At 39.6% G+C, this 23,383-nt stretch overlaps 1 protein-coding gene across 5 annotated transcripts in view; it reads right to left on the reverse strand.

Moving 5' to 3' along the window:
* The window catches only part of eps15l1a (epidermal growth factor receptor pathway substrate 15-like 1a), a 305,470-nt gene extending 292,281 nt beyond the window's left edge, over positions 1–13,189 (reverse strand). For 4 of the 5 annotated variants that reach the window (XM_047373747.1, XM_047373746.1, XM_047373743.1 and 1 more), the window contains exon 1: positions 12,973–13,189. In XM_047373747.1, the coding sequence (XP_047229703.1) occupies positions 12,973–12,999 (27 nt within the window). In that variant the 5' untranslated portion in view covers positions 13,000–13,189. The remainder of the gene's footprint in view (positions 1–12,972) is intronic. The other variant, XM_047373755.1, reaches the window with a different exon arrangement.
* Between the last annotated feature and the right edge of the window lie 10,194 nt (positions 13,190–23,383).

The raw sequence follows: 23,383 nt of genomic DNA on the forward strand, positions 1-23,383 counted from the left end.
TAATTATTCAGAACTTTACATTTTACATGATAGCTCAGCAAATTTGATGTTCATTATACTTTAAATAGGACTTTGAGCAGCTGGTTAGTAAGAAAACCCAGACACAGCATCCTTCCCGAGTGTTTAGTTTCTTTTTCTGCTTTATGGCCCTGTACTTGTCAAAATAAGAAGATTTATTTATGTCTGTGTTTTCTTCTAGTTTAACATGACTTTAAGCAGATGACTCTGTTAATGATAATTGTTTGGTCAGGTGTATAGTATCATTGTTGAGAGAAAGCTTTGTAGCATTTAGTATGCAGATTTCTGAGATTTTTGTTTGCATTAATATGCTAAACACTGGATACAACATGACAAATCAACAAGTTCACTCATCAGTCATTTCAATAGAAAATACTGGTCTCTCAATATAGCATGCTGTCATGTAAAGTAATGTAAAATATAGCAACCTGAGTATCTTATCCTTTCCACTGAAATGGGTATTCTACATGTTTCAGTCATGAAACTGTATCTAATTCCTTTGGTTGAAATGTCTCTTTTATGAAATGTAAATGTCATACAGCAGAGAAGGTGACAGTTTTTAGTGAGTGGTGAGGCTGTCTGAGCGCGAAACACTCTTTAACTGTTCTGCATAATAGCTGAAATAAGTGGAGCACAAGAGTACTAGATGGGAAAAGCAAAAATGAAAGAATATGCATTTCTTTGCAAATCAGAAGCTGCCTTTTTGCTTAGTTTAAGAATTTATCTCACATGATTTAAGAGGTCTAATCTAACCCAACATAATTTTTGATAACAGATCCCAGCAACAAGTCCTCAATAGCAGATTGATTGAATCTTAGAACCTTTTGATCTGGCTAAACTAAGCCTATATAAAACCTTTCCAAGTGGCACCACAATGCTGGTTAACCAATTATTGTGTCATACATGAATATGCTGCTCTTGAATAATGATTAATGTAATTCTTTGAGTTATTTTGAATATCATGTTTACAATGAGAATTATTATTTGTTAAGTGTGTTGATGAGTTGAGCAACCTTGGAGAATTTTCCATGGATTTTTGCTGGAAATTTCTCCATTCTTGAAAAAGTTGTTTGAGGGGTTTTCATTCAGGGATTCAAGCAAAGACATCCATGCCAATACATGATATAGTACAGGTCCTTCTCAAAATATTAGCATATTGTGATAAAGTTCATTATTTTCCATAATGTCATGATGAAAATTTAACATTCATATATTTTAGATTCATTGCACACTAACTGAAATATTTCAGGTCTTTTATTGTCTTAATACGGATGATTTTGGCATACAGCTCATGAAAACCCAAAATTCCTATCTCACAAAATTAGCATATCATTAAAAGGGTCTCTAAACGAGCTATGAACCTAATCATCTGAATCAACGAGTTAACTCTAAACACCTGCAAAAGATTCCTGAGGCCTTTAAAACTCCCAGCCTGGTTCATCACTCAAAACCCCAATCATGGGTAAGACTGCCGACCTGACTGCTGTCCAGAAGGCCACTATTGACACCCTCAAGCAAGAGGGTAAGACACAGAAAGAAATTTCTGAACGAATAGGCTGTTCTCAGAGTGCTGTATCAAGGCACCTCAGTGGGAAGTCTGTGGGAAGGAAAAAGTGTGGCAGAAAACGCTACACAACGAGAAGAGGTGACCGGACCCTGAGGAAGATTGTGGAGAAGGGCCGATTCCAGACCTTGGGGGACCTGCGGAAGCAGTGGACTGAGTCTGGAGTACAAACATCCAGAGCCACCGTGCACAGGCGTGTGCAAGAAATGGGCTACAGGTGCCGCATTCCCCAGGTCAAACCACTTTTGAACCAGAAACAGCGGCAGAAGCGCCTGACCTGGGCTACAGAGAAGCAGCACTGGACTGTTGCTCAGTGGTCCAAAGTACTTTTTTCCGGATGAAAGCAAATTCTGCATGTCATTTGGAAATCAAGGTGCCAGAGTCTGGAGGAAGACTGGGGAGAAGGAAATGCCAAAATGCCAGAAGTCCAGTATCAAGTACCCACAGTCAGTGATGGTCTGGGGTGCCGTGTCAGCTGCTGGTGTTGGTCCACTGTGTTTTATCAAGGGCAGGGTCAATGCAGCTAGCTATCAGGAGATTTTGGAGCACTTCATGCTTCCATCTGCTGAAAAGCTTTATGGAGATGAAGATTTCATTTTTAAGCACGACCTGGCACCTGCTCACAGTGCCAAAACCACTGGCAAATGGTTTACTGACCATGGTATCACTGTGCTCAATTGGCCTGCCAACTCTCCTGACCTGAACCCCATAGAGAATCTGTGGGATATTGTGAAGAGAACGTTGAGAGACTCAAGACCCAACACTCTGGATGAGCTAAAGGCCGCTATCGAAGCATCCTGGGCCTCCATAAGACCTCAGCAGTGCCACAGGCTGATTGCCTCCATGCCACGCCGCATTGAAACAGTCATTTCTGCAAAAGGATTCCCGACCAAGTATTGAGTGCATAACTGTACATGATTATTTGAAGGTTGACGTTTTTTGTATTAAAAACACTTTTCTTTTATTGATCGGATGAAATATGCTAATTTTGTGAGATAGGAATTTTGGGTTTTCATGAGCTGTATGCCAAAATCATCCGTATTAAGACAATAAAAGACCTGAGGAATTAGATTTTCAACCAAAGGAATTAGATACAGTTTCATGACTGAAACATGTAGAATACCCATTTCAGTGGAAAGGATAAGATACTCAGGTTGCTATATTTTACATTACTTTACATGACAGCATGCTATATTGAGAGACCAGTATTTTCTATTGAAATGACTGATGAGTGAACTTATTGATTTGTCATGTTGTATCCAGTGTTTAGCATATTAATGCAAACAAAAATCTCAGAAATCTGCATACTAAATGCTACAAAAGCTTTCTCTCAACAATGATACTATACACCTGACCAAACAATTATCATTAACAGAGTCATCTGCTTAAAGTCATGTTAAACTAGAAGAAAACACAGACATAAATAAATCTTCTTATTTTGACAAGTACAGGGCCATAAAGCAGAAAAAGAAACTAAACACTGGGGAAGGATGCTGTGTCTGGGTTTTCTTACTAACCAGCTGCTCAAAGTCCTATTTAAAGTATAATGAACATCAAATTTGCTGAGCTATCATGTAAAATGTAAAGTTCTGAATAATTACAGAGAAAATTAATTTTGCATATCTGAAAAATCAGGCTGACTATAGATAACAAGAGCCAAATTCCTGAAATAAGTAATCAGGTAATAATACAGATACACTGTATCACATGTAAACCACTCGATTGATTGATTGTTTGTTTGATTGTTTGTTTGATGATTGATAATATGCAATTTGTTAACTGAGATATATGAAACAAGGTTATATTACTGTCCTCGGCTCTATAACAGGAAATGAGGTGTTGAACACTAACTGGATGGTATGTACAAAATTACATCTGAATTTTGAAAAGGAAATCTCTTGACATTTTTCGTAGCTTTATGTCATGAATGTGATTTCTCAGAAGGGCCTTGTTTTGATCAGAGAGAACCAATGAACTGATGGGAAATGTGAGGCCTTCCTGCCTGTTGTGATTAGAGAATACAGCTAACTAAATCCCTGCCTCTCACCGTTTGTGTCAAAAGATTATAAATGGAATTTAACGTATAATGCATGGAAAAAACTATAAAATAATGTTTGATATTGTGTTGTTTTGCTCCAGTTCAGTGTGTACCAATTTGGAACTGCAGGGAGGCCTGGCTCACCCGAATCATTACAATAGTGTAAAGAAGCCTTTATTATTAGTTTTAAATGTCTCTGTTATCTGTGGCAAGGTTACAGTTAGGGTAATGCACAGTTAAGCTTTTGGTTAGCATGCCCACATAATTGTACTTGTTCAGTGTGGGGGGAAAATCCCAAATTAAGAAATAATGTTTAGCAAAACCATTTTTATGGTAATTGGTACCATTGCTGTTAATATTTTGTGTGACCTATGTTTGACAGTAGAACATGACTTAGCCTTCAACTATAAAACTTAAGATTGAAACATAAGTCTGTCCGTGTTTCAGGCAATGCAAGTTTTCTATTGGTTATCATCAAATCCAGTTAATAGAGAGTTGGTGCCCCATTTCATTTTGGAGTGTGGACTGTGTTTGCTGAGCTCCAGTTCAAAATCTAAGAAACTGGACTGATCATATCTAAACTGGATTACTGGAATCTGAACAGAGATTTGTTTTGAATAATTGAGATTTTTGAAACCTTTATACCTTTCGGCTAAAAAAAAAAAAGAACATATTTTGCAGCTTTCATGACAAGCGTAAAATAGACGGGTTTAAAATGATTATTTTACAAAAATTATAGATTGATTAAAACACAGTTTGGATATGTGAAACCTATTTGAAAACTGAGATTCTACCTTTTAAAAAAAAAAAAAAAAAAAGGTAAAAATCACTTTTTGCCTCATTTTTGTGAACCCTGTATTGTAAATCGAGCACAGGAGGGGCTCGCCCAGGGAGGTATTCATGCAAAAACTGAAATTGCATACAGAAAGAGGGATCTTTGACCATTTCTCTATAAACTGTACAGAGTCCTGGGTCCTCTGTTATGCTCTCTTGTTTTCACATAACCTCACAATGTTTCTAAAGTATTTAGGTGTGGGGGGTGAGATGTCCGTAGAAAAAAGGTTTAGTTTGTGTCTGAACTAATGCTCTATTGACCTATGTTTTCTAATTATCAATGCTGCTAAAAGACTCAGCAACAACCAGTTTACTAATGGAGGCGAGCAAAGAGCATGGGGCTGCTTCTGCAGATATTATTTATTCGTTAACTATAAAATATCGATGCATTTAACATTACTTACCATATTCTGATTGAGTCAAGATGAAATCCTCAAGGTCATCAGTGGTGGGTTCTAAGAGAAAGAAACAATATATATATAAACAATATTAGAGAACATTCACATGCATTTAATGATTTCTTAAAGATGAATACTTACTTACTTACCGTATTTTCTGCACTACAAGGCGCACTTAAAAACCTTTAATTTTTTTTTTAAATGACAGTGCGCCTTGTAATCCGGAGCGCCTTATATATGGATCAATTGGTTGATCCATACTGGTTGTACACGGCGCTCTGTCAAAATGTTTCAGTACGACTGGTAAACTACAAAGCCGCACCACTTGCAGCATTACGGCTACCGTAGTCAGGGGAGTCGCCGAAGTAATAGCGGTAAACACCTGTACTGTGCTTACTCCTAGTCCAACACCACTTGTGTGTGTATAACGACCCCAAAATTGCACCTTTCAAGAGACACGCGTACGATGCTGAGTTCAAACTCAAGGCTGTCAGCCACGCAGTCGAACATGGGAATAGAGCAGCAGCGAGAGAATTCAACAGTTAACGCTACTATATTGTGAATGTACTAACGTTTGATTTAGTGCATCAAACAGTTTCTTTTACGTGTTTACTGAATCAGGGAAAAGTTCCCTTTCACGTTTTAACTAACGTTTGATTTCAACTTCAACTTCATAGACTCCAATGCATTCCTAACGTGCGGTTGGCTCTATTCAATAGAATTCTATGTAGAGACCTTACCATGAGAGTGAATGGAGTTATCAGAACGCTGGTTTGTAGTGTATTAATAAAGTTTGACTGACTGACTTATCTGACTGTTTTGTTGACATTCTCTTTAGCACAGCTCCATCTAGTGGATGCATAACGCAACCCCAGTCAAACGTTTGACTGCAGTAGCTTCTATTCTATGCGCCTTATAATCCGGTGCGCCCTATATATGAAAAAAGTTCTAAAATAGGCCATTCATCGAAGGTGCGCCTTATAATCCGGTGCGCCTTATAGTGCGTAAAATACGGTACTTTTAAAGATGTCATTGTACTTCTGTGAATCATTAGAAGCAGATGGAGCAATTTCTTCGTTTTCTGAAATATGCACCGACATATTTTTCTGGTCAGTACTGGTATTTTCAATGTAACAAGTTTAAACTAGAGTTCTACTAGTATTTTCAGTGTAACAAGTTTAAACCTTTCTTAGCTGTACCAGACTTGACGATGATGTACACAGCTCTGATGTCTCTGTGACAACTGTGAAACTAAACCTGTTTTTTATTGCCAGCACACTGAAATGCAAAAAAGAGGCCCAATTACCATATTAGCTATTCATTGCACTGTTTCTTGTGGACATAAGTCAGTGATGTCTGACATGGGGACAGGTTAATATTAAGTTGATTATACCTTTAAAATATAAAAGGATGCATGTCTTTTTTTTTATAGATGTATTAACGCCTGAAAAACACACAGATTATTAATAACACCCTTAAACACACCCCTGTGTTTTAATTGGCTCATTTAAGGCCTTCCCCGTAACACCCCTTAAACATACCCGTGTTTTAATTGGTTCATTTAAGGCCTTCCCCGTAACACCCCTTAAACACACCCCCTGTGTTTTAATTGGCTCATTTAAGCCCTTCCCCGTAACACCCTTAAACACACCCCCTGTGTTTTAATTGGCTCATTTAAGCCCTTCCCCGTAACACCCTTAAACACACCCCCTGTGTTTTCATTGGCTCATTTAAGGTATCGCCCCTAATGACAACAACCAATCAGCATCCACGGTTACGCCCCTTGGACACACACCCTGTTGACCCCATGACCTCCCCACCCCCATGGCGCCATGAACCCCTTAAGGTCAAAGGTCACCTGTCAAAACGTTTGATTGAAAGGTGTACTTTAGTATCTCCCCTACACTGGTTACAATACCTTTTTTTTCCCTCAGATAAATACTGTGGTGCATCTGACTTTTCTGATCACCTAGAGTTGAACTTTCCACAACTGAAGTACTGTGGTAGGTTTCAACTTCTGCGGAGTCGGGGCTCTACAAAGTCCAAGGTCTTGGAAATCATTCCTTGCCCACAGAATAGGTATACTCCAGAAGGCCTGTGTAGCAAAGAACTTGGAGTGGGGGCAGCTGTGATTTACATAAGGCCACTCCAAAACGATATTGACATGCAGGTAGTATTATGTATTTCTAGTACAATGTAGTATTTGATTCTCTGTAGTATGAAATCCCTGGCAAAGAAATCCCCAGCCAATAACCCTCACAACTGAAATAGGTTTGTACAAAGTCCACCAAGCTCTAATGTGAAGAAAGATGTTTGATTATGTGATGCATATTTACTTGTTACTATTGTCTCATTTATGCCAGGATCCTCCCAGTGTGACCCTCACTCCTCAAACAACTGGACCAATGGTGGAATGCGTCTATTGTGCAGAGATATTTAGCTTCTCTGAGATTCAAGGCCACAATTACTGTTGTGAAAAGGTAGACATACAGGGGTTGGACAGTGAAATTGAAACACCTGTCATTTTAGTGTGGGAGGTTTCATGGCTGAATTGGACCAGCCTGGTAGCAAGTCTTCATTGATTGCAAATTGCACCAGTAAGAGCAGAGTGTGAAGGTTCAATTAGCAGGGTAAGAGCACAGTTTTGCTCAAAATATTGAAATGCACACAACATTATGGGTGACATACCAGAGTTCAAAAGAGGACAAATTGTTGGTGCACATCTTGCTGGCGCATCTGTGACCAAGACAGCAAGTCTTTGTGATGTATCAAGAGCCACGGTATCCAGGGTAATGTCAGCATACCACCAAGAAGGACGAACCACATCCAACAGGATTAACTGTGGATGCAAGAGGAAGCTGTCTGAAAGGGATGTTCGGGTGCTAACCCGGATTGTATCCAAAAAACATAAAACCACGGCTGTCCAAATCACGGCAGAATTAAATGTGCACCTCAACTCTCCTGTTTCCACCAGAACTGTCCGTCGGGAGCTCCACAGGGTCAATATACACGGCCGGGCTGCTATAGCCAATCCTTTGGTCACTCATGCCAATGTCAAACGTCGGTTTCAATGGTGCAAGGAGCGCAAATCTTGGGCTGTGGACAATGTGAAACATGTATTGTTCTCTGATGAGTCCACCTTTACTGTTTTCCCCACATCCAGGAGAGTGACGGTGTGGAGAAGCCCCAAAGAAGCGTACCACCCAGACTGTTGCATGCCCAGAATGAAGCATGGGGGTGGATCAGTGATGGTTTGGGCTGCCATATCATGGCATTCCCTTAGCCCAATACTTGTGCTAGATGGGTGCGTCACTGCCAAGGACTACAGAACCATTCTTGAGGACCATGTGCATCCAATGGTTCAAACATTGTATCCTGAAGGTGGTGCTGTGTATCAGGATGACAATGCACCAATACACACAGCAAGACTAGTGAAAGATTGGTTTGATGAACATGAAAGTGAAGTTGAACATCTCCCATGACCTGCACAGTCACCAGATCTAAATATTATTGAGCCACTTTGGGGTGTTTTGGAGGAGTGAGTCAGGAAACGTTTTCCTCCACCAGTATCACGTAGTGACCTGGCCACTATCCTGCAAGAAGAATGGCTTAAAATCCCTCTGACCACTGTGCAGGACTTGTATATGTCATTCCCAAGACAAATTGATGCTGTATTGGCCGCAAGAGGAGGCCCTACACCATACTAATAAATTATTGTGGTCTAAAACCAGGTGTTTCAGTTTCATTGTCCAACCCCTGTATTTCTTGTTTATACATGAATTTGTATAGTGTAAATTGTGAAGTCCTACAGACATTTTATTTTCCTAAAACATCAGTTGACCCAATTTTTGTTTTTTGTTATTTTATTAGTGTCTCACACATGAACTATTATTGATGTTTTAGATTCCTTTAGTTTATTAACAATTTCCTGCTATCACTCCAAGAATAACTCAGATTCAACTGCTGAAGAAACCCTCGAGAATACCCAGGCAGGAACCTCAGCTGCTGCTAGCTCATCAAGCAACCAAAATCCACTTGAAGAAAATCAAAGTAGTAGCTCTGAAGGTGCAACTGTGTTATTGTTTATAACCATAAACAGTTAATGGATAAAAGTACTGATATTTATATTGTCCTTACAAAATAGAAGGAACTTTTAGCTGCTGTCCTAAAAAAAACTTAAAATGTTTTTTTTTGTTTACCAGTTTTCACTTATAATTAATTGATTTTCAGAGTGGACAACAGAGCCCGATTTTTACAAGGCAGCCAACGTGTTTTGCCATCATTTGCTCAGCAACGCTGAACTCAAGCCAGGGTTGGTTGCCAGGCTTGATCTCGGATCCACTGAGGAAGATCGTGAAAGGGAGATTCTGACTTTCTACAAAAGGGGAATTGACTGGACAAGCCCATTTTCTGTTATACTGACTGGTAGGTATCTTTCATTAAATGTGTTTTACTGCAAAATTTCTAACAAGAACAGTGATTACAACTTAAAACTGAAGTAAAAATTTTAACTAGCTGAATAGTCTTTATGCCCTGCTCCACTACTTCCTTAGATTAAAGCAGCTCCTTTATTTTTTTGTTTTACATCACATGCCAAATTGATTAATCCAGATGTGCAGTCACAACAACAACCATGATCAGGCGCACCTTCGGAAAGTTGTCGAGCTAGGAATAAAACCTTTTGAAATTGACTTTTACATTATATATGCATTCCTATTAAGTCTACAGGGTAAGTCCTTGTATTTCAGGTGATGCAGCTATTGTAGATGATGTAAAACGGCATTTCATATCCTAGAGCTATTGCTGATTAATCACATTGAGTCCATATTTATGGAAACATGTTGAGAAATAACATTTTGTGGACAATATTTTATTTCACTGTAGAAAGTCCAATTTTTTAAAAGCCCTCTACAGTGAAGCAGTGACTAATGATGTTCAGGTAAACTTCAAAAAGGTATTACTGTCTTTGTAGGGTCTTCTCAGGAACTACAACAACTCCTGAAGTTCTGGACAGGTCAGAGTATACCCCCCCCCCCAGCACCTTTATGTTGAAGTATCTCCAGAAATTACTCTGCCAGTCGCTTCAACCTGCCTCAACGCTGAAACTCCCACTGAAGTGTCAAAGTTACCAGGCATTCAAAGAAAACCTGGAAGCATCTGTGAGATCTACAGAGTTTGGGTTTGGAATGATCTGATTAGACTGATCTGAGAAACTGTCTTTAAAGCAGAGGTAGGCAGTAGGAGAAACCTAACTCCCACATTTCCATGCCTGGTTTGTAGTTTTTGTAAATTTTAGTGATGCTTCTCTTTATTTTTTACCAGTTGGTAAAAAGATAGTTCTACTCTCATGTTGAATATATTTGTATAGTCAATCATACAAAAGTACCTCCATAAGGAACTACCCCTTTAAACCGTTTAATAATGTTGACATTTTAATATCATACAGTTAAGAAGTGTGATATTTTATTGACAAATGTTTAAGGTTGTGGAATAAAGACAACTTCAAAAAGAAAAAGAAAAAAACTTTCTTGCTTCCAGAATGCACCTAAATGCACACAACCTTTACCGTCACTCATTGCAGAATACATGTCTGACATTCTAAACAAACAAAAAACAATTTCTGAGAATTATCTTGGAAAGAGTGAGACAGATTATTTTAATTGACCTTTTTTTTTTTTTTTTAGCTTATTGTGTGTTTGCCACTATCATCACTTTATGCTGCTGTGGTCACATAGTCAAGTTTCCTAGGGGATAATGCACATGAACCTGCAAAGTCGGGTGCACAACTTGTGAGCTTTGACTAAAATATTATGTATTCAATATTCTTTAAAACACAACTATCTGGAATACTTGTTGTTAACTCCCTAGTCCCTGTTGGAACTTGGGAGTTATTTCAAAGGCTTACTATACTGTAGTCCTTATGACATCACAGTCAGTTGATAGTGATCTACTTCAGGGATTCACAGTGTTTGTCTAGGGCACGAGCAAGATGTGTAACGGTCTGATAATTACACAATTACAGTGTTCTTTCCCCCGTAGCACAAGGAGGGGGAGCGACTGTCACCTCGAACGCCACGTCATCCAGAGCCAATATTGTCAGCTAATGCTGACAACAAAGTTCTCAGGTACTGCACCTACCTACCTGAACGCCCTTATACAGGCATATGCTATGTCACGAAGCATCAAATAACGACAAATATGTTTAATTGTGAACATGGTCCCTTCACTAATAATAGTAATAAGCAGTCTGTTACCTCAATCCGTGGCTTTGCATCCTCCGACGGATCGTCTGGTGGCCTACGCCGAACAGCTCCGCTATTTCTTGTACTTTGAAACCATTTAATAAATAGATTTCAATGGACTCAAACGGGATGTTGACGGTTGGTCGTCCTCGTCCCATTTGAGGCTCCACAGCATCCAGCCGTTCCAGGACTGAACGGAGGTTTACTATAGCAACCTCATTAATGTTCAAATCTATGACAGCAGAGTATGCAGCCAAGGTCTCCATGACTTGTTCTACTCAGTCACAGGCATCAGACTCGGATATACTACTGGATTCTACCTGCTCAGCTAATTCTAAAAGTGTTTGCACAATTTGAGGGAGCGCCATGATCTGTGATGCTAAAGACCCGATAATTCAATAAATTTCTCGGCACGTTTGCAATGTAATGCAATGCAGATGTGCACAGCGCCCCCTACCGAACAAGATGGGTAGCTCGGTCAGCAGGGAGCTGAGGAAGAGTGGCTGCTGACGTCACTCTGCTGCGCCCACCGCTCGGAATGCTTTCTCGTTTTCGAGTTCTGGGCAGTATTTTGCGGGCAGACCACGAAAACAAAAAAGCAAAGTCTGCTTTGTTTTATTTTTGATTACGGCATAAAATGTGCAGTCATGAAGAAGAAAATGCAAATGCAAACAGGATGATTGATTACTAATTTTATTTATGGGTCAAATAATGCAGTCACATTCTTAAAATGAAAAAGCATTTCTGGAAATGCTTTTTCATTTTCAAATTTTGCATTTCAAATTGAATTTTGGTATCTATTTGCTGGGGTACATTTTGAAAAATAAATCTCAAATGTCTTTTTCTTTTTCATTTTAATTAAGTGAAAGAATGAACAGTCTTGAAGAAAATTAAAATGCAAATAGGATTATTGATGACTAATTTCATTTATGATTCAAACAATGCAGCCACATTCATAAAATGAAAAAGCATTTCTGAAAATGATTTTTCATTTGAAATATGGTAACAATTTGCTTCCATAGAAAGGTATATGCAGTTCTAATTATCATATGCCGGTTTTAGCAGCTGTTGTCACTGAACATTGCAGTCACTTTCAACTTTTACCAACCCATTAACAATTTCAAGGAAAGGCGTAGTAGTGCTACTTAATTTTAATCCATGTGATCAAAAGGCATAATCCAGAATGACTTCGCATGTTAATTTTTTATTTATGTTCCAAACACCTTTACTGGTTTCTGTTGTTTAGCTGATAAAATGTACATGGATTATGTGTTTCTCAGTCCATTTTGCTGCTGTGAAGATATTCTTTGTTTTTTGTTATTTATGTGTAGGCGCAGATAGAGCTGCCATGCAGCTAGCAAGTTTAACCGATTCATACATTCAATTATCAAGACGACACAACCATTCAATCTAATCACTGTTAACACATTTCTTTTAAGCTACGTCAGCATAAAAGGTATGAAACGAGTCAGCTCAAATCAGTATCACAATTTTGAACCCTTTTCTGGCATGCTTCTCCATCCTTTTAACCTAGCTAGGAGTCATCAATAGAACAGATTCAGCTCTTCAGCTTGGGGCTGGCTTTGTAAATGGGGTCTATGGTGTCCTGTTCTTACATGCGCAACCAATACCTTCATAGAACCATATGTCGTAGTTACGTAAACAGCAGAACGTCTACATGGTGTCAGTGGATGCTAATCAATCCGCTACCTAACGGTAAAGCAACAGGCCTAGTTGCTCTGCCTTTTACGAATGCTGCCAGGATTTGTTTCTCAAACCCGACTTATGCTAATATTTTATCTATGGAAGATTCGGTCTCACAATATCGCTATTTATTGCCATGAGTTGTGGCTGATAAGAAAACTGCTGCCTCGTTACCTGGGTAAGAGATGTGAGAGCTGCCATCTTCCCTGCTGTTGCTGCGGTACTGCTCTCCTCCTTCGTCGCCCAGTGACACGCCTCCTACTGGAACCACTCGATGGGTCTGATTTAATTCTTCATTACAGTGTGCACTATTAAATCCTCCACGGAACTGGGTTCCAAGCCCACGGAGAGCACAAGGCTGAAGTTTTCATTTTATTTTTTAAAACAAAAGCTGATAACAATAGCAAAAAGGTGCAAATTAGGGCTTACTGACTGAATGATATTCTTAAATGATATTTGTTTCCATGCATATTTGATTTTAGTGAACATAGGGTATTTTAAAAGGAGACATATGTGGATCCTAATAAACGTATGTTTTAAAACCCCATGTTTGCGACTGTCAATATAACATTTGCAGACAATGATCCCATTCAGCAAAAAAAAACTATCATTGCTATTATTCAAAGAGATGCTAAGGCTCTTGCTCAGGGACCCAGAGTGGCAATCTGTGGGATACGAACCTGGCCCCTTGTGTCCCCTCTGGAACACAAACCTCCTGTCCTAACCACTAGCACACCACTCCCACTTCTTCTTTGAAAAAAAATTGACACATGACTTACAAGACGACACGGAACAGGAGACGCAGGAAGATAACAGGAGGAACCAACGGGGAACAAGGAGAAGAAGAGTTGCTATTGACGTCACTCTCCTGCGCTACTTGGAATTGCGAAGTCAAATTGATTTATGGAATGCTTTTTGCGGGCGGGGGAATGAAAACGAAAAAGCATTTTCCTCTTAGTTATTTCTTTAGTTGTGTAGTCTTGAAAAAGAAAAGAAAAAAGCAGTTTGAAAGATCTATTAGCAATTTCATTTATGAGTCAAAAAATGCAGCTATGACTTTAAAATGAAAAAGCATTTCTGTTAATACATTTTAATTTTCAAATTTGACATTTCAAAATGAATTTTGGTCACTTTTTGCTGAGACATGTAATGTTAAACGTTATTTTATTTATCATTTAATTAATTTACTAATTTAGCAGTCTTGGAGAAGAAAAATAAAATGTATTTTGAATGATTTATTTTTAATTGTATTTTTGAGTCAAAAAATGAAGCTTAATTTTGAATATGAAAAAGCATCATATTTATACATTTAATTTGAATATTGGGACACATTTACTTCCATAGTTCACTTTGTTGCTTGGCGTAACTCACAATGGTTGCAGCCAGGCGTGTCGCTAGACCTGCGGATGTTTTCTGTATAGCCCCGGACTCTTGATAGAAGAAATTTAGAAGTATTAAAAAGATGCAGCCACAAAATGGTATTGTTCTTCACATTTTTATTTAAAAACAATCAGTTTCAGTTTTTGTTTTTTTTCCAATTGTGTTCCATATAATTACCTCCCACTCCACCTAACCCTGACAATGAGAAGACAAAAAATGGAGAGGTCCAGAACAGCAGTTCACTCGAGGGCCATTGACCTGCCTCCTTTATTACCTTAAAAGTTACAACCTCGAACAGGGCTCATTTGTAAGTAACTGCTAATCACGTATTCACCAGCAAGACATGAGGTGGACGTTCACTCTAATGAGCATCATCAGGGTCCTGATGAAGAACAGAGTAGAGGGACTTTCACCTGAGCTACAGGTGAAGTTAAATGATCTGTCTGTAATAGAAAACAGTAGCAACCCTCTCTGTGAGTTTCTAGCTGGATTTCCATCATAATGTGAAAATATCTGGTCCTTTACTTCAGTCAAAATAAAAGCATTTATTCCTAACATAGCTGAACACAATAAAAGTTCTTCAGATCAACACATTGATCTCATTGCTGCAGCCAGTCCTATAGTCCAGTTCTACATGTAGACAGAAAAAGTGTTGCTCAATAAACCAGGAAAATATCTCCTGGTTCCAGTAAGACGTAGTCAAAAGTACACTTCCCTGTTCTGGTTCATATTTTCTGTGCTGATTCTAAACATACTGGCCTGGGTTTAAAGATGCAGTATAATTAAGAAATAAATCATAGTTAATCACAGGTGGACTATTGATTAGTTAACTATTTTATTTACTGGCAAGGTCCAGGATGAGGCTCTATGCTATATTTTAAACACCACAACTTTCCTCTCAAAGTGTTTAATAGTAAGAACTGCACTAATGTCACACATGCTCAGTGCAGAACAAAAGACAGTGTTGTAAAATGTTTCTTTTACATGCATGCTCAGTATGAGGGATTGCTGCAAAGTAAACGCCAGTGACTGTCCACTGTCTCTACATGCTCATCCAGGAGGAGTGAATGCTGCAAGTCACTGACTGGATGCAATCTGCTGGGTTTCCTTAGATAGAAAAACTTTTTTATCCAATTTGAATAAATAACTGAATCTGACTGCACTGTTCAATGGTTAGGATTAATTGGAATGTATGAACCTGACTTTTGTGAAGTGCCTTGAGACCACATGTGTTGTGAATTGGCGCTATATAAATAAACTGAATTGAATTAATAGTGTTCCATTTGGTTATCTCCTTCTTATAATGTACCTGTGGTTTTCCGTTGTGTTTTGTCTTTAACATTTTTACCTTATCTTGTCCTATTTAACTGCGTGCAATTGAAAGAGGTTTTCAGAATAAAATAAATTAGAGTTTGAATATACCCCCAACAATAAATAACACTACACATAATTACATTTAGCTCAGACATCAATTATATGAACTTTGGATTTGTATTTTTTGTCTATGTTTTTTATTTGACCAGATATTTTATTCAGGCAACGTGATGCTTCTTATTGGTCAATACAATATACAGGTCCTTCTCAAAATATTAGCATATTGTGATAAAGTTCATTATTTTCCATAATGTCATGATGGAAATTTTACATTCATATATTTTAGATTCATTGCACACTAACTGAAATATTTCAGGTCTTTTATTGTCTTAATACGGATGATTTTGGCATACAGCTCATGAAAACCCAAAATTCCTATCTCACAAAATTAGCATATTTCATCCGACCAATAAAAGAAAAGTGTTTTTAATACAAAAAACGTCAACCTTCAAATAATCATGTACAGTTATGCACTCAATACTTGGTCGGGAATCCATTTGCAGAAATGACTGCTTCAATGCGGCGTGGCATGGAGGCAATCAGCCTGTGGCACTGCTGAGGTCTTATGGAGGCCCAGGATGCTTCGATAGCGGCCTTTAGCTCATCCAGAGTGTTGGGTCTTGAGTCTCTCAACGTTCTCTTCACAATATCCCACAGATTCTCTATGGGGTTCAGGTCAGGAGAGTTGGCAGGCCAATTGAGCACAGTGATACCATGGTCAGTAAACCATTTACCAGTGGTTTTGGCACTGTGAGCAGGTGCCAGGTCGTGCTGAAAAACGAAATCTTCATCTCCATAAAGCTTTTCAGCAGATGGAAGCATGAAGTGCTCCAAAATCTCCTGATAGCTAGCTGCATTGACCCTACCCTTGATAAAACACAGTGGACCAACACCAGCAGCTGACACGGCACCCCAGACCATCACTGACTGTGGGTACTTGACACTGGACTTCTGGCATTTTGGCATTTCCTTCTCCCCAGTCTTCCTCCAGACTCTGGCACCTTGATTTCCGAATGACATGCAGAATTTGCTTTCATCTGAAAAAAGTACTTTGGACCACTGAGAAACAGTCCAGTGCTGCTTCTCTGTAGCCCAGGTCAGGGGAATGCGGCACCTGTAGCCCATTTCCTGCACACGCCTGTGCACGGTGGCTCTGGATGTTTCTACTCCACACTCAGTCCACTGCTTCCGCAGGTCCCCCAAGGTCTGGAATCGGCCCTTCTCCACAATCTTCCTCAGGGTCCGGTCACCTCTTCTCGTTGTGCAGCGTTTTCTGCCACACTTTTTCCTTGCCACAGACTTCCCACTGAGGTGCCTTGATACAGCACTCTGGGAACAGCCTATTCGTTATTTCTGTGTCTTACCTTCTTGCTTGAGGGTGTCAATAGTGGCCTTCTGGACAGCAGTCAGGTCGGCAGTCTTACCCATGATTGGGGTTTTGAGTGATGAACCAGGCTGGGAGATTTAAAGGCCTCAGGAATCTTTTGCAGGTGTTTAGAGTTAACTCGTTGATTCAGATGATTAGGTTCATAGCTCGTTTAGAGACCCTTTTAATGATATGCTAATTTTGTGAGATAGGAATTTTGGGTTTTCATGAGCTGTATGCCAAAATCATCCGTATTAAGACAATAAAAGACCTGAAATATTTCAGTTAGTGTGCAATGAATCTAAAATATATCAATGTTAAATTTTCATCATGACATTATGGAAAATAATGAACTTTAACACAATATGCTAATATTTTGAGAAGGACCTGTATTGGCTATTGTGTAACAGGTATCTGAGGACCCAAAATTTCAGCTGGACACAACAGATCAGATTAAAAATTTATTAAAAGTTCCGGATGCCGATCAGCAGGAAACCCTTAGCGGCCAACTCAGGAACTTCTGAAGGCAGACAGATGGAGAACTGAGAATAATATTTTTCTCAAAGAAAAAGCCAGTACCCTTCTCAGAATCCGTAAGGGAACCAGGAAGCTGATTTTTGGCTCTTTGGAGTATTGGCGGAGCAACAGCTGGGAAACATTCCACAGATTCTCAGGTTTACAAACCCAGTGAATTAGCAGGTTGCAGTGTTCAGGGGACAGGAACGAAGTCATGTACGGGGAGGCAGATTCAGGCACACGGATCCAGGGATTAGGCAGGGAGAGATGGTTTGAAGGCAAAAACAAGGTCGATGTCCAGAAAGCAAAAGCCGGTAAGGTATCCGATATGGGCAAGGCAGGGCAGGGCAGAGAAATACGAGAGGCAAAAACGATATCAGAACAGGTAGGCAGAGATGGAAGGAAAGCTGGACACTACTCATGCTAAGGCTTTCGATAATCTGGCGGTGTTTGTCTGTTGCCATGCTCCTTAATAAGCCAGGTGCGAAGATAAAGCGGGTGAGGTCTGATTAGGAGCAGGCTGGGAAGGAGCAGGTGAATGTAATCGTTGGGGTTAGAGAAGGAGACAGACATACAGGGGTTGGACAATAAAACTGAAACACCTGTCATTTTAGTATGGGAGGTTTCATGGCTAAATTGGACCAGCCTGGTAGTCAGTCTTCATTGATTGCACATTGCACCAGTAAGAGCAGAGTGTGAAGGTTCAATTAGCAGGGTAAGAGCACAGTTTTGCTCAAAATATTGAAATGCACACAACATTAATGGTGACATACCAGAGTTCAAAAGAGGACAAATTGTTGGTGCACGTCTTGCTGGTGCATCTGTGACCAAGACAGCAAGTCTTTGTGATGTATCAAGAGCCACGGTATCCAGGGTAATGTCAGCATACCACCAAGAAGGACGAACCACATCCAACAGGATTAACTGTGGATGCAAGAGGAAGCTGTCTGAAAGGGATGTTCGGGTGCTAACCCGGATTGTATCCAAAAAAACATAAAACCACGACTGTCCAAATCACGGCAGAATTAAATGTGCACCTCAACTCTCCTGTTTCCACCAGAACTGTCCATCTGGAGCTCCACAGGGTCAATATACACGGCCGGGCTGCTATAGCCAAACCTTTGGTCACTCATGCCAATGCCAAACGTCGGTTTCAATGGTGCAAGGAGCGCAAATCTTGGGCTGTGGACAATGTGAAACATGTATTGTTCTCTGATGAGTCCACCTTTACTGTTTTCCCCACATCCAGGAGAGTTACGGTGTGGAGAAGCCCCAAAGAAGCATATCACCCAGACTGTTGCATGCCCAGAGTGAAGCATGGGGGTGGATCAGTGATGGTTTGGGCTGACATATCATGGCATTCCCTTGGCCCAATACTTGTGCTAGATGGGCGCGTCACTGCCAAGGACTATATACACAGCAAGACTGGTGAAAGATTGGTTTGATGAACATGAAAGTGAAATTGAACATCTCCCATGGCCTGCAGAGTCACCAGATCTAAATATTATTGAGCCACTTTGGGGTGTTTTGGAGGAGTGAGTCAGGAAACGTTTTCCTCCACCTGTATCACGTAGTGACCTGGCCACTATCCTGCAAGAAGAATGGCTTAAAATCCCTCTGACCACTGTGCAGGACTTGTATATGTCATTCCCAAAACGAATTGACGCTGTATTGGCCGCAAAAGGAGGCCCTACATCATACTAATAAATTATTGTGGTCTAAAACCAGGTGTTTCAGTTTCATTGTCCAACCTCTGTATTTAGCATTTTGTGTCTCAAAGTCAAGAAGAACTTATGCTAGTTGTATGAGTCTAACATGGATTCGACACTACATGATCACATTTGGATCATGTAGGAACCTTTCCCCTGCCCTTTCGCCTTCACAGAAGTCGAATTTCTGCTGAAAAGCTTTAATGTCCAAGGCTATGTCATAATGCTGATATTACTTGTGCACAATCCTTAATTGGATTAAATGTTTTTCTTTCATTGCATAATAGTTGACTGAGATTTGTGTGGAATGTATAAAGGGTACCTACAGTACAGACCAAAGGTTTGGACACACCTTCTCATACAAAGAGTTGTCTTTATTTTCATGACTATGAATATTGTAGCTTCACACTGAAGGCATCAAAACTATGAATTAACACACGTGGAAATATATACTGCACAAAAAAGTGTGAAACAACTGAAAATATGTCTTATATTCTAGGTTCTTCAAAGTAGCCACCTTTTGCTTTGATTACTGCTCCGCACACTCTTGGCATTATGTTTATGAGCTTCAAGAGGTAGTCACCTGAAATGGTTTTCCAATAGTCTTGAAGGAGTTCCCAGAGATGCTTAGCACTTGTTGGACCTTTTGCCATCACTCTGCGGTCCAGCTCACCCCAAACCAACTCGATTTGGTTCAAGTCCAGTGACTGTGGAGGCCAGGTCATCTGGCGCAGCACCCAATCACTCTCCTTCTTGGTCAAATAGCCCTTACACAGACTGGAGATGTGTTTGGGGTCATTGTCCTGTTGAAAAATAAATGATGGTCCAACTAAACGCAAACCGGATGGATTGCAAGATGCTGTGGTAGCCATGGTGGTTGAGTATGCCTTAAATTTTGAATAAATCCCTAACAGTGTCACCAGCAAAGCACCCCCACACCATCAGACCTCCTCCTCCATGCTTCACGGTGGGAACCAGGCATGTAGAGTCTATCCGTTCACCTCTTCTGCGCCGCAAAAAGACACGGTGTTTGGAACCAAAGATCTCAAACTTGGACCAAAGCACAGATTTCCACTGGTCTAATGTCCATTCCTTGTGCTCTTTAGCCCAAACAAGTCTCTTCTGCAGTGGTTTCCTAGCAGCTATTTTAGCGCTTGATGGTTTTTGCGACTGCACTTGGGGACACTTTAAAAGTTTTCCCAATTGTTCGGACTGACTGACCTTCATTTCTTAAAGTAATGATGGCCACTCGTTTTTCTTTACTTGGCTGCTTTTTTCTTGCCATAATACAAATTCTAACAGTCTATTCAGTAGGACTATCAGCTGTATACTATATCCTCCTGCACACCTGTGAAGTGAAAACCATTTCAGATGACTACCTCTTGAAGCTCATTAACAGAATACCAAGAGTGTGCGGAGCAGTAATCAAAGCAAAAGGTGGCTACTTTGAAGAACCTAGAATATAAGACATATTTTCAGTTGTTTCACATGTTTTGTTTAGTATATAATTCCACGTGTTAATTCATAGTTTTGATGAGAAAAAGTAAAAATTTGAACTCATGAAACAGAAAGAGGCAGAAAGGAGAAAAAGAAGCAGAAAATGTAAGTGCTGAATAAACGAAGCAGAAGATGTGGAAAAATTTGAAAAAGTAAAAACCAGCAACAATTAGCAGAGGAGCACTTGAAATAGAAGGAGGCAGAAAGAAGAGAAAAAGGATAAAACAAAGCAGAAAATGTGAATGCTGAATGAATGAAGCAGAATATGCTGAATAAATTTGACAAAGTAAAAATTATCAACACTGCTTCAGAACACAAGAAAAAGCCAGAAAGAAGTGAAAGAGAGGAGAGGAGAAAAAAGCAGAAAAGAGAGAGAGAAGAGAAAGATGAGAAAGAAACAGAAAGGATAGACAGAAAAAGGAGGGAAAGAAACAAAAAGAATAGAAAGAGAGAAATGGGAAAGATAGAGGCAGAAAGGAGAAAAAGAGAGACAAGAAAAAGATGCACAGAACCAGAAAGGATAGAAAGAGACAAGCTAAATGCTAACATTATCATATTGGCAATCACTAGCATGAGTTTTAGTATGCAAAAAGCGGTGTAAAAGCTGAAATTAGCTAAAATGCTTATGCTAGTTAAATGTAAATATTGTAAGACAAGTGGCGCTTTTTCTGGTCTTATGCATGCACCTGTTGTAGGTTGCTGTTAGAAAATGGAGAGCGGTGCTTGTTGAAGTCTAGGTGGATGTTGTAATTATGAATCTGAGAATATTATTTAATATTTAATATTAATATTTTAATAAATAATATTTCGGTCTGTTAAGGGTTGTCCTGTGAATACCAGCCCAGTAAGGCGATGGTATTAGGACAAAATAGAAAGGTGTGAGACGAGCTCTGACATTATTGAACAGCATAAACTCTGCACACACATGGAATGAATTCACACAATTTCTTAAAGTACAATAATTTATTAACAAAAATAAGTCAACTCAAAGTCAAACATTTTTCAATCAACAAACTCTTTACTATGCTAAAACAATCCAACTAAACTACCAAGCAGAATTAAAGAATAACGAAGACTAATGGGCTATGTACAATATAAACAAGTTGATTAAAGATTATTGGAAATCATGACCAAAAAGAGTGATTGCAACATTACCATGCAATGTTTATGTTTGTTGGATGGGTGCAAAAACTTGTTATCACTCATGTAAAAACTTTGTGTTGCAAGGCACCTGCACTATGCCTTCCTCCCTGTGTGTGTGAATTATTGTTATCTCCGTGAGAACCAGCCTCCTTTCTGTCTCACACACATACACCCTGTCTGAACTGTCTGTTGAATTGTGTATATAAATAAAGAGATAGGGTGTCAAAACTTTGTAGTTGCACTGCAAAGTGGGCTACCCTTGCTGCAAGTAACTCTGACTGTATCGTTCTTACCTCTGAGTTGACTAAATAATACCTAACAATGTTTGAGAACCAAGGATTATCTTGAAGAATCTGGAAGTGAAGTTAAGTTAGTCTTGGAACTAACTTAGGCAATAATCAGCAAGCGTTTAGACAACCCTTCACAATGCAAGATCAGATAAAATATTATTTTCATAAAATAATATTTTAAATAATGATTTGCTGAATAAAACCAACCTTCTGGATGACCATTTCTCAACGGTGTCTAATTAGCTGCCTTTAGTTATTGAAATAATATTCGAAGAAATATTATTAAGGGAGTATTTTGGAAAAGAGCCAAATCTTTCTGGAGAAATGGGGCTTAATGGTGCTTACTTAGTTATCAAATTTAGTAAATGATGTTTAGGAACTATTATTCACTAGCTTGAAAACCAACAACCTTTCTGTTGAATACTCTTTAGTAGCAAGCACGTGTTCTTACCGGTTAGCAGTTAAGCTAACAAAGAAGCAGATAGCTTGGCACCAGAATCAACACATACCTTTAAAATACCAGGGTTAATAAAGGATTAAAATGCATAAGCGCATTATGAGCAATGTTCTGTTTAAAATCACCCTTTAAATAAAGTTTATCTTAACCTTAAAACATACAAAGAACACAAAACGGCAGGTGTGCTACAGATAGCCTGCTAGCACTACGATAGCCGAGTTTCACACAAACTTCATAAAATGAAAAACGTTTAGATCATTTCATCCTAAATCTGTCTCTGCCCAAAACACCTAACCTCATGAACCATGGTGAGGAAACGTTGTCCAAGGGGCGAAGCTTGAAAAAACGTCCACAGTCAACAAGCGGTTAGCTTTCCGCTAACCTCGGGGGTTGAAGGTGCATTCGCTCTGTGAACAAAAGGGTTAGCTCCGGAGCTGTAGCTGGGCGGCTTGTCCTGTCCGCTGCGGTCTCTGCTGTCTTCCTTCCAGGCTGGGAGACCGCGTCTTTGCAGGGGCTTCTCTCGAACACCATTTGCATCTGTGGGGGCTCGGAGAGACAGTCAAGCAATGCTTGTACCTTAATTACCCTCGTTCATGAATGAAAATACCGGATACACAGACAGTATTTCATCCGTACTTAACTTTGCATATGATCGATGATCGTATGGCTTCCTTGGATCCAGTTTGAAGAGTTTATGTCTTTTTGCCAGCAAAAGACATCAGCGCGTGGGCCTCCCCGGACCGGTCCTTCTCGAAGGCCGTGTGGAAAGAGGGCGGATGTAGCAACAGCTGTGCTTTTATTTGGGTAGTGGCATCACAGGAAGTCCGCAGTTATCCCGTTTCCTGGCTGTGCC

This window comes from Girardinichthys multiradiatus, chromosome 9 (assembly GCF_021462225.1).
Source record: "Girardinichthys multiradiatus isolate DD_20200921_A chromosome 9, DD_fGirMul_XY1, whole genome shotgun sequence".
Classification (NCBI taxonomy): domain Eukaryota; kingdom Metazoa; phylum Chordata; class Actinopteri; order Cyprinodontiformes; family Goodeidae; genus Girardinichthys; species Girardinichthys multiradiatus.